We start from the raw sequence: 12,242 nt of genomic DNA, 5'->3' as shown, positions 1-12,242 counted from the left end.
TGGAATACCGATAGATGCTGTGAGGATTACGGGTCGTCTGTGTGACCTGATCTTTTTTTTTGAGTCCTGGGATTATGGAGTTTTTCTGGGATGCGGTTACGGAACTCCAGGGGGATTTCTGGAGTTTTGGGATCAATGAGTGATTTAGATTTAGATCGGGATTTTCGGAATTTTTATTCAGGAATTTTAAAACGATAACTCGCTTTTAGATTATTCTACGTTTTTTTTTGTTTCTGGCGAATTCTTATTTGATTAATTAATCGATTTTATTCGAAATCACGATTTTTTATCTAATCCCCGTAAAACGGAATTTTTAATGTAAAATTATAAATAAAATTTTAGACTAAAGAGCGTGAAGCCATGGATTAGAAGAATAAATTATTTTATTCTATAAAGTTTGAGGCGAAGAAAATAATCAAAACTCGAGGCCTTAATGATCATGTAAAAAGTTAATTACAAGTCTTATTAATAGGTTTAATAATAATGACAGTCTAATAATAAATTGAATAATTATTCTTCGGTCAAACTGGTGTGACAGGCAGTCCACAGATGTCATCACTGCTCGACAGGTTTTTTTTTCCTCGAAAAATGTTCCACGTACAGTAATCCGAGTCAATTGTTTATCCGCTGCTTACGTGTAATTAACATCAGAACAACCTCTTGGTCCAGTCACTATGGCAACTAAAGTAACTCATTATCATCATTAGTTATCCTCGTAATTCTCCTTACAATTGTTTGTTTATTATTTTATCACCACCAGATTCACGAGTTCAATGTGGAAATGACCTGTGAAGGCTGTTCAGGGGCGGTCAAACGAGTCTTGGGAAATAAATCTGGTGAGTTTCACAATAAAGTCTATAAAAATAGACAAATCATTCCATTCACTCAGGAAGAAACTATACATCTCCCAAGAATTATCTCCATATATAAACTAATTGTAAGTAATATCTTCCCTTCACTGAAATTTCAATGAAATGTTAATTATATCATTTACAAATTACTTGTTTAATTCTACTGATAAATTGAGTCTTTACTCCACTGATAAAAATTTCAGTAAACGAATTTGCATTGTTTATGGAATTATTCGGGAATAAATTGGGACGATGCAGGAATTTTTATCTTCGCAGGTATCGAAGACGTGAAAATTGACTTAGAAGGAAAAAAAGTCTTTGTCACATCGGCTCTCCCCTCAGATGAAATCCTGGAGTGCATAAAGAAAACTGGGAAATCCACTTCCTTCATTGGAGCCAAGAGCTAACTCAAACTACTCCTAGCAAGCTGAATCCCTTCTTATGTGTTCCAAAAAAAAACATTGCAATATCAAAAATGCATTAAACAATACAAAGTTAAAGCATTTGAAACAAGTGATGCTGAGAAAATATGACAACATTCGTAAACCTCATATTTCTTTAATTATTTATTTTCTATAAACTGGGAAATTCCTTGAATAATCGAGGACAATGCATGACTATCAAACAGTGAATGGCACTGCAACGGATTGAATAAATACATTCTCCAAATACAGAATATGATAATGTGGCCAAAAATTCCACATCATCAATGAATTGAGCCTTTCGACATTAATTAACTCCATGAGCAATAAATTAATCATATACATACACATTATATCGATTGTTATGATAAAAAATACTTTAGTTTTTGAGTCTCTCCTCAACATTCGTGACTCTCTGCTCCAGGAGAACAATTGTGTGCCTTACAGCCTCTAATTGGCTGCTGAGGAGTTCTTCGAGAGGTAGAGTCACATGCTGCGTGAGTTGTTCTCCTCCTTTCTGCTGTGACCACGAATCCTTCAGATTTATCACTTCAACTGGACACATCTCCCCTGGAATTTCTGCAATTGGACCAAAACAGCTTCTGCCTCTCTCCATTTCCACACTTAAATCCTGCATTTCTGTTACATACTGGGATGAAAGCAATGTGATTCCTAAATTTATATCTACTATTTTAAAAAATGCATGAAAAGATTAAACTATTAAAGACTAATAAAGACTATTAAAGTCAAGGGTTTTTTCTATAAATTCAGCTGAATCCCTTTTGGATTTTTCTCAAAATTCTCTCAGACACTCGATAGAAAAACGTTGATGAAGAAATAAAAAATCTGTCTGCATAATTTAATTTCATTCTGTCTAAGATCTTGACGAATTTACCTCCAGTTCTTCTTTCTCTCCATCTTCTTCACTATCCTCGATATTTTCTCTAGCATCCATAAAAGATCCTGAGGAGTCCTGCCCATCTTCAAGACGCAAGGCGTCAAGCTGTGATTCCAAATCCAACCTGGCGTCGTCTGGATAGAGGGTTTTCTTGCCCCTCCTGCCAGCCTCCTGGCTATCAAAATTTGACTTCCAGATTAACAGCTGTTGGTCAGCACCACCAGAGGCGAAGAATTCACCGGATGGAGAAAAACCAATGGCTCGAACTCCTCCACAGTGAGCTTTCAGTGTGTAAATTGGTCGACCCTCCAATAAATCTAGAACCTAATGATAATCTCGATGAAAACTCGACGCGAAAAAAATCTGCTCAACTCAATAATGAACTAAAAAATTAAATTTGCAAGTTAAAAAAGCACTTCTTATCTAAAAACACTTGAATCCATTGGCACGAATTAATGTGTTTCATTGACAAAATAACATGCGAGTTATTCAACAAAATAGCATAATTTAAAATATTTCTATTGCAATAGACTCAGTTGAGGAGGGGAAAGGAAGAAAGATAAAATATGTAGAAAAGAAATCAGCACATACTTTCATAGACGCGTCCTCCGAGGCTGTCAGCATAAAATTTCCATTCGGATGAAATTTAACTTTATTGACAGCCCCAGTATGAGCAGTATAATGTTGCAACAGCTGGCCAGTTCTCAAATCATAAAACTTGACGCATCCCACTGCGTTTCCAACACCAATGCCTATCCCACTGGGATGGAATTCTGCATCGAGGGCTGGATCTTTGAGTTCTGTGATTGTTCTTACACATTTCCCACTGGCAATGTCCCAGAGCTTGACGGTTTTGTCGTCTCCACAGGATACAATCAGTCTGTCATCTGGAGAGAATCTGGCGCAGTGGACCCAGTTGGTGTGTCCTACGAAGGACTTGAGGAATCTCCTCCTGCAGACGACCCACATTTTGATAATTTTGTCCTCAGAGGCTGTCACTAAATTTTGACCGTCTCGACAGAAACGAACGGATTTAACAGCTCCTGTGTGTGCTTTGAAGTCCAGGGACTCTCCTCTGACGGTTGGTACCCAGATCCTCACTGTTCTGTCTTTTGATACTGAAGCTATTACTTCACCAGAAGGCGCGTAATCGACGTCAAGCACTGCATCTTTGTGAGAGATGAAACGATTTGCTCTCATGGAGTCCGCAAAGGTGTACACCATAAATGTGTTATCCAGGCTTGAGGTTGCCACTTGGGACTCGTTGGGGTGGAATATTAGATTGGTGATGGCTTTCTTGTGACCTCTGAAGTGACGTTCCACCGTTGGGTCACAGGGGCTGTGCATTAGAGTCGAGTAATCCTGGTGGACGCAGACGTCGATGTGAGCATTAATTGCAAAGTTCTTGGAGTTTTCATAGACAATAAGAAATATATCAAACCCGTAAAGAATACCAGAACAATTTTTTTTTTTCACCTCGATCCCAGATACCGGCCAATAATTTTTGACGAGCGAGTAATGACTTTTTTTTAAGCGAATTCATTCGTTGATTAACGGTTGATTCGATATAGATTGACCGATTGATTTTTTCGGTGTAGCCCCTATATAATTATTATACAATAATTTTTCTTCTTTTTCCCGCGAAAAAAATTCTAACCTCCAAAATCGCTCGTTAATTTATGAAAATAAACAAGAATGCCATTTTGGGCTCACAAAATCGTTTAATTTATTAATCAGAAAAAGATCAAATATAGGACTGATCAATGCATACAAATACGAACCATTTTTTTTTTAGATATCTCGATCCTTGAGATGATGGAAAAACAGCATTCACTTTTCTCCAACCATTTTTTATTATTTTTCAATCCAGTGCTTCAAATTATTGAAAACCTGAATAATTTATGTTCTGAACTTGAAATTAACACTTTAATTGGAGATCTATTGAATAATTTATTATAATTCTACGGGGAATGTGTTGAATACTTTGGAAGCACCGTTGACAGTTGCTTTTAAAAACAAAATCATAAAAACTACGTGAGTTAGAAAAGCATCAGTAAGCGCGCGCTTTGCATTCGTTTTCGAATTTTTATAAGTCAACTCCGATTTTTAATGAATTGTCAATTTTTTTAATAATTTTTATCATTTATTATAAAATTATTGATTTCTTTGCAGGTTGAAGTAAGATGGCGTGAAATGGTTTAATAAATGTTTCTGTGAATAGAGATTGGTAAAGAAGTTCTGATTAACGCTACAATTACTGAATATTGCTGAGTAATGCGGGTAAAGTCCACTACGTGCGGTCTCGAATTCTATAAAAAACATCTTGATACTAGATTTGGATATCGTAATGGACAGATTACCCAATCAATCCAAATCGTTCAGAATTTTTTTTCACATCATAAAACGTGATATTCTAGCGAAAAAAAAATGCAAATCAATTTCGTACTCATTAAATTTTATCTTTGCACGTAAAAAAAATATAAGAGACGGGAGAGATATTGATGATTACATCAGCAATGCTCAGCGACTCCAAATCGTCATCTATTCAACGGATATGATACGTCTATTATTTTCTATAAAATTGAAAAGATTAAATTTCCCTATTCTCAATTCTTTTATTTTATCGAAATGGAACTTCAAAGCCAACACACAAATCAATTCATTAATTTCCTAACAGGAAATATGATTATTTTTTTACTTGATAAAGATTTAATACTCATCATCAACGACTTTTCAGATTACTCTTATCTAACAGTTTGAACTTTATTTATTATTTGATCAGTTTAAGCAGAAGTTTATCGAACTGAACAAAAATCGAACTATTCAACTTCGGTTAATCAAAACAATTACAACATTTACTGATATTTTATATCTTGTGCAGTTCCGTACAATTAATAAATTTGCTGCAGTGTAATCTGTGAGAATCAAAGGCTCCCAATAATGATAATAAATAAATAATTAACGTATAAAAGATATAATAAATTTCACACGGAGAAGTGTCCATATATTCATTTTTCGAGAGATCCCCGAATTTTAATCGTAACCACAAATTCGAAAGTTCAAATGAAAAACTTCATTTTGAACGGTAATTAATTAATTCCTTCACAAATGGGATGCAATCAGTGTCCATAATTTCCGGACATTGTTTCACGTCATTGCAGCCGTGTAAGCTGCCATTGGAATCCAATAAACCTTGAGACAAAGGTTGATCATTCATCAATTCTCAATGAAGCTTTCAGATTACAATCTCGATGAATTTCGCTACTCACCTTCAATCCATCTCTCCAAGGAATACTATCTGTATTAATTAATTTCATCAGAAAAATTTCATCCCTTTATAACACAGCCCATAATTATTGATAACTTTGTATATATTATTATTATATATTATAACTTCTTAAGTATATAATTATAATTTACCTGCATTTTTCTAGACTTCCCAAGAATTCATAAAATCAAACTAGAAAAAAAACTGAAAAATTGAATAATAATGAAATGGAAAAACGGAATATTTTTTCGGATTAATCGGATCAAAAATTTGTCAGAAAACTTTAAAAAATGGATTTTGGTTAAAAGGGGGAAGAAGGTTCTTACGAAATTTTTCAATAGCAATTTCAATGTGATTCTTCCCGAGCAGCTGATGACGATAGGACGACACGGACGACACGTGGTGGGACAGTGACACCACTCGGAAGTGAGACAGCCAGCTTTTCGCCAACATTGACAGAAAAAGAAGGAGAGATCCCCACCATCGGTTCGCCAGTGCAGCCCCGACCGCCCCAACACTTGACTCATGTAGTGGTAGTTGAAGTTGGTGGATTAACACAACTGCAGGAACATCCAAGTCCCACAACACAGTGGAGATAACACGCGTTGTCACTGGGCTAACGTGGGAAAGTGTGAACCTCTGTACCATAAAATACCAAGTACCTTTTTTTATTGTCATTAATGTCTTGTATTTATTAAAAAAAATCATTGAAAATTATGGCACCAGTTTTGAGTAAATACGTAACGAGGAGAACTGCTGCTGGAGCATTTGCATTGAGTGCACTGATCTGGTTGCTGAAGAGGAAACGAAATAAAAGAACTGCCAAAGCCAGGTATAAGTCTAGTTGATAATCGAGGAGAAATTCACAGTTCGTGGCGCAATTCATGGGGTTTTTCTCTTTTTTTACTCTTTCGTAGGGTTCTGTGGCCGGCGAATGATGTGCAGTACGTCATTAATGAGGTATTTGGAGACTGGGAAGTGGAGTGTTTTGAACAGTGGATTGATTTATTTTTTTTGTTTTTTAATAATCTTCTTTTGTTATTGCAGCAGGGGAAACCCAAGGGTCCCAGGGCACACGTCGATGCCGCTTTCTTCCGACAACTCTATCGACTGCTGGCAATCGGAATACCTGGGGCATTGTCTCCTGAAGCTGGATTTGTCCTGCTCATTGCTGGATCACTTGTTGGAAGGTCACTCTGCGATTTGTGGATGATCAGGATTACTACACTTATTGAAGGGTAAATTGAAAAATTCTGAGAGGTTTGGGCACTGGTTAGCACCTGTTGGTGGTACATTCACATTTAATTTAATTGATGTTCATTCTGATCTACAAAAGTTTTCATAATTATTTTGCTACCTTTTATAATTGTTAAATGAAAATGTTAAACATGAAAATTTATCCCAGGAAATTATTTTAATATTTTCATATCCATTTTACTATCGACAAATAGAGGAGTATAATTAAAATATAATTAGCAATGAAATGAATAATTTAATGGAGGGGTAAACCTAATTAAACTATACTTTTATAATTTTCGGAAAATTTAACGACTTCACTATAGACTTCATTCATGAAACGTCGAAAAAATTGGGTTTCCTAAAACATCCGTGACAATGAGGAAATTCCACGATTCTATGGCATGAGTTATTGATATTGAAATCAGTATGCATAATTTAAGAATCGGTTTTGGAGAGATAAAGGCTAATGAAGCGGACCGAATCGATTTTCCTGATATTAAATATTGAATTACCGTTATTGTGAGAGATTTTACGATGGCTTACATAAATAAATAATTCAAATACCCAGAGAATTGTGAACATTTAACTATAGAAATTCTACAGAAAGATTTTTTTTACATTTATAAATATATTATCTCTAAACCATTCATGAACATATGAGATTTCTTACGAAAAATAACGAATTTTCTGCCTTTCTCAGAACTTAATTTAAGTGAACGAATCTTTATGTTAATTCCTCTCAAGGATGCAAAGAACTTTTGTAACGATTACATATATTTTTACGTCGATTATCACTTAATAATTATTCAGAAACTCTATTTCTAGAATATGAAAATTCGTTCAAATTTTTTAGTTGTTAATTCTTGAAACCTGAAGTTTAATTTTTATTGTTTTATATACAAAGTCGTAGATCTTTTCAACATTCAATTCCTAATCGATTCTTTATGTTTTTTTTTTGAAAATTCATCACTCTTTATGACTAAATTGCTTCCAGTGGGAAAATCTGTTTTCCTCCTATTCCCAGAATTTGAAAATGGTCTTAATTTAATTTTCAGTGCAATTGTTAATATGGATGGAAAAGGTTTCAAGAAGCTCTTGCTGACATTCTTAGCAGCACTACCAGCGGTGAGTAAAAAATTCACTAAAACTTTCTGCATCAAATTACAGTTCGTAAAAAAAAATATTGACCAGAACAGAAGAGATTACCAAGTCGATTAAATTGAGAGGTGAGTTTCCACGGAATATCTCTGAACCTAACAAATAAATCTTTATTTGCGCTTTACGAAAAAGTTGCTGACAAATATTTAGCTTCTTCGATTAAATTCAGAGAACAATTCAACTCGTTACCCCCTGCCTCTCCACTAATTTATTAAAAATTCTGCTAACGCTCTGTAAAAATGATAAAACTTCACTATCCATGATATTTTAATTATAATTATAATCACAAATTTCACCTGCTGTTTTTACAGATATCAGTGGTAAATAATTTACTTAAATATGGAATTGGGGAGATGAAGTTGAGGATGAGAACGAACATAACTCGATATCTACTGGAGCAGTATCTAAAGTAAGTTGTTGCAGCGCTTCATTTTTTCAACACTTAAATCGTTAAATTATGTAGTGAAGGGTCAAGACGACAGACAGCAAATGTTTTATGCATTCACGTCCGACCATTAGCATCGCTCAATATTGAATTGCATTGAACAGCATTGTACTAGTGGATTGAAAATGACTTATTCTCCAGGGGATTCACCTACTACAAGATGACGAATTTGGATACACGCATTGCCAATCCCGATCAGCTGCTCACTACCGATATTGATAAATTCTGCGACAGCTGCACTGATCTCTACAGCAACATTGCCAAACCAATTCTCGATATTGGAATTTATGTTTACAGATTGACGTCTTCTTTAGGTGGACAGGTAAAAAAGTTTATGACACTGCCGTGTCTTTATGACTGGACGTTATTAAATTTTCCTTTTATCACTCAGCAATCAATTCAGAAACGAAACGGAAAATTGTTTGAGGATATCCATGTGATTTACCATTTTTTTCATACAAATCCTCCTGCATATTTATCGTCGAACGTCAAACTCGTGGAGTTGTAAAATTGATTTATTTATAATTATTTTTCATTTTTTTTTTTTGTTAATTCTCTCGCTCATTAAATTTATTCACCGCCAAAATTATTTTACTGAGGCGCGGATGTGCGAGAGATGTTTTTCCTTCATTTATTTTGGTTGATTCATGTTGTTTTTTTTATTTTTCTAGACACCTGCAATGATGTTAGCGTACCTAGTGGTGGCGGGTACTTTCCTCACTCATCTCCGAAAGCCCATAGCTTCCATGACAGCGAAGGAGCAGAGGCTGGAGGGTGAATATCGTCACATAAACTCGCGATTGATAACGAATTCAGAAGAGATCGCTTTCTACCGAGGAAATAATCGAGAAAAGCTGACGCTCTTCACTAGCTTCCACAAATTAGTAAGAATTAGCTTGAAACATTAATGAAATTTCTAATAACAATAAAAATTATAATGTTGACATTTCATCACAAACAGATCAAACACCTGCGTGGACTCCTAGAGTTTAAAGTGGCAATGGGTGTTGTCGACAATTTCGTTGGAAAATGTGAGTGTAATTTTCTGGTAGATGAGATTCAATTGGATGAAAATAGAATAGTCAAATACTTTGACTTTCAGATGTGGCAACTGTTGTTGGCTTCTACGCTGTAAGCATTCCATTCTTCCAAAAGGATCACCCAATGCTCAGAGGCACTTCTCAACATCGTTTCAAGCACTACTACGAGAATGGCAGAATGTTGGTGAAGTTGGCTGAAGCTATTGGTCGTCTTGTTCTTGCTGGTAGAGAAATGACACGACTGGCTGGCTTCACTGCACGTGTCACTGAAATAAGGGGTGTTCTGCAGGACCTCAATGAGGGAAAATACCAAAGGACAATGGTGGCCGAGGGAAAGAATGAATCGATTGGCAAGCCTGGATCCGGCAGAATAGTTGCCAAGGACAATATCATAAGATTTGAGCATGTACCACTGATAACACCCAACGGGGATGTTCTCATCAAAGATTTGAGCTTCGAAGTCAAGTCTGGAATAAATGTATTGGTCTGTGGGCCTAATGGTTGTGGAAAGAGCTCCCTATTCCGTGTTTTAGGCGAGGTGAGTTGAGATGGAAAAATTTGCTCTGAAATTTTTGTGAATTATTGAGACAACTGTAAAAACTGATTCACTGATTTTCGTGAAAATTTGAAGCTCTGGCCTGTGTGGGGTGGTACTGTGACGAAACCACCAAGTGGTAAACTCTTTTACATACCACAAAGACCCTACATGACCCTCGGAACCCTCCGAGACCAAGTTATCTACCCCCACACTCAAGCAGAGATGCTGAGGCGTGGAAATGCGAAGGACGAAGATCTTCAGAAATATCTCGACCTTGTGCAGCTTGGGCATCTGCTGGAACGCGAGGGTGGATGGAATACGGTGGCTGATTGGATGGATGTTCTTTCTGGAGGCGAGAAGCAACGAATAGCTGTGAGTAGAGGGGGGAAAAAAAAATTTTACGAGGGTGAAATCAGATTAGTCAACACCCACGTCAAGAAAAATTTCCCAGTCGGCCAGAACACCTCGCAAGAATACTAATTTTACCCCACTTCTTACAATATTCAGATGGCAAGATTATTCTACCACAAACCCCAATTTGCAATTCTCGACGAGTGCACCAGTGCTGTGAGCATGGACGTCGAGGACTCCATGTACTCCTATTGTCGACAGGCAAATATTACACTCTTCACGGTCTCCCACAGGCGATCCTTGTGGAAACATCATGAGGTAATGCTAATTCTCATCAAAATATCCACAATATCCTGAAAATATTCGCATTATTGACAATTCCTTAATTTACCTTTAAAATTTATTACGATTATCAGAATTCTTCATTATAATTTCAGTACTACCTCCTGATGGACGGCAGGGGATCTTTCGAATTCAAACCAATTGATCCGGACACCGAAGAATTCGGATCATGAATTATCGTGTCGCTCGCGCCCGATGGCTAGTAGCAAATGTGTACAGGTGCGGTTGAAACTCAGATTGAGAAAAACAAAGTAGCTTCAATATCGAGTAGATAATATTGATGAAATTGATGGGACACCCGCCTTGCACTGTCCATCGACTAGATAAGAACAAATACCGAACAAGGGGCGCTTGTTGACAATTGTGTAGAGTGAAACTTTAGCCACTAAATTAATCGATTCATACCATCATTTCATTATTCATGAATTTACGCTTTTAATACTGATAATAGCAAACATATTGGCTGCCAGAGAAGATTTTAAGCCGATCTTTATTTGAAAGTTGAGGAATGAATAAAAATTTATTTTTTATTATAATTTTCATTCAGATAGATTCTTAACAAATCGAATTTTATTATTAGAATGAGAGAAGCAGCGGTATGCATAGTGGTAATTTCATGAAAGCAGTAACGTTACTCATAGTTTGAAATAGATAATTAATTTATTTTCACTCTACACAATGAGAAATTAACCCTGAGACCAACCAATTACGAATGTCGATTTTAGACATGAAAATCTAGACATTGACAAATTTCTACAATCAAATTTTTTTATTCTCCTTCTCACCTTTCTCCTCATTCTAAACTAAAATTCATAAAATTCGCACATTATCTAGGGTTGATAGATTTTAAAAATCTGTTGAACATTCGAGACAACAATTAAACTAAAAACCAAGTATTGTAAATTTAGAGTTTTTACTTAATACAAATAATATGTTTCCTCCAATAGTTTTTACGTTATGATTTTGGGATGAATGTATTAAAACATTCATTCACATTCCGAAATCAGCTGCAGGGTAGGGTAGACGATTAAAATATACCAGTCATGGAGCCGAATAATCGATACGTTTTTCGAACGTATCGAAGCAATTAATGAAAGTGCCACAAAATATGGAAACGAAAATTATCATGAGCGTAATAAGAGTTATTATATTTCTTGCGACAAATTGTCGAAGGGTCTGAGGACTGAATAAGCACGTGATAATTATTGTAATTTAGTTTATAAATTGGGTGAGAAAGTTTATGGGAATATTAAGGTTATATCAGATTGCTGGACAATAGTAAATAAAGAAATTATACGAAAAAAAAATAAACTTGTATTACCTCCCACACAATTCCAAGAAATGATCCCGAATTTCTTCAAAGATCCTATTCAAAGAATGACGTCCCGTTTCAAAACAATAACAATACCATTCAACCATCACAACCTATTTCTGTTTATTTTTTTTTATGGCTCCAGCAACATTGGCTATACGGCCGCTATCCTATCATATTTTTCGCCAATATCTCGGAATTGAAGGAACATTGTCAATTTTTGTGCTACACAAAAGATATCCACATAAAAAAAAAATGATATCTTCCTTCAGTTTGGAGATATTGGTTACTCTATAAAAAACTGGCCTCTATAAAAATTAATTTATCCTAGTTTACCACATGGTTACAGAATTGATGATGAGGAATGCATTAGACTTG

At 35.6% G+C, this 12,242-nt stretch overlaps 3 protein-coding genes across 3 annotated transcripts; 2 read left to right on the top strand and 1 right to left on the bottom strand.

The window, feature by feature from the left end:
- The first annotated feature begins 564 nt into the window (after positions 1-564).
- Positions 565-1,626, top strand: Atox1 (Antioxidant 1 copper chaperone). The gene is made up of 3 exons (XM_011309409.1): positions 565-686; positions 761-836; positions 1,128-1,626. Exons 1-3 carry the CDS (start codon positions 675-677, stop codon positions 1,256-1,258), a joined length of 219 nt encoding a protein of 72 aa, XP_011307711.1. The 5' UTR covers positions 565-674; the 3' UTR covers positions 1,259-1,626.
- Positions 1,627-1,652: 26 nt separating this feature from the next.
- LOC105270714 (Proteome of centrioles 1) lies at positions 1,653-5,840 on the bottom strand. The gene is made up of 7 exons (XM_011311834.1): positions 5,766-5,840; positions 5,592-5,643; positions 5,441-5,469; positions 3,953-5,363; positions 2,763-3,575; positions 2,169-2,495; positions 1,653-1,922 (listed from the first exon to the last, which is right to left on the bottom strand). The coding sequence occupies exons 4-7, from the start codon at positions 3,953-3,955 to the stop codon at positions 1,653-1,655; spliced, it is 1,413 nt and encodes a 470-aa protein (XP_011310136.1). The 5' UTR covers positions 3,956-5,363; positions 5,441-5,469; positions 5,592-5,643; positions 5,766-5,840.
- Positions 5,841-5,994: 154 nt separating this feature from the next.
- On the top strand, positions 5,995-11,858 carry Pmp70 (ATP binding cassette subfamily D member Pmp70). Its single transcript, XM_011309423.1, has 12 exons — positions 5,995-6,271; positions 6,357-6,399; positions 6,487-6,677; positions 7,734-7,803; positions 8,148-8,245; positions 8,423-8,603; positions 8,953-9,165; positions 9,243-9,312; positions 9,384-9,859; positions 9,953-10,231; positions 10,367-10,528; positions 10,648-11,858. Exons 1-12 carry the CDS (start codon positions 6,156-6,158, stop codon positions 10,723-10,725), a joined length of 1,977 nt encoding a protein of 658 aa, XP_011307725.1. The 5' UTR covers positions 5,995-6,155; the 3' UTR covers positions 10,726-11,858.
- The last annotated feature ends 384 nt before the right edge of the window (positions 11,859-12,242 follow it).

Source organism: Fopius arisanus, unplaced genomic scaffold (genome assembly GCF_000806365.1).
Source record: "Fopius arisanus strain USDA-PBARC FA_bdor unplaced genomic scaffold, ASM80636v1 scaffold00003, whole genome shotgun sequence".
Lineage (NCBI taxonomy): Eukaryota > Metazoa > Arthropoda > Insecta > Hymenoptera > Braconidae > Fopius > Fopius arisanus.
Note: the sequence above shows the minus strand (reverse complement) of the source record. Positions and strands in the feature narration are given on the sequence as shown.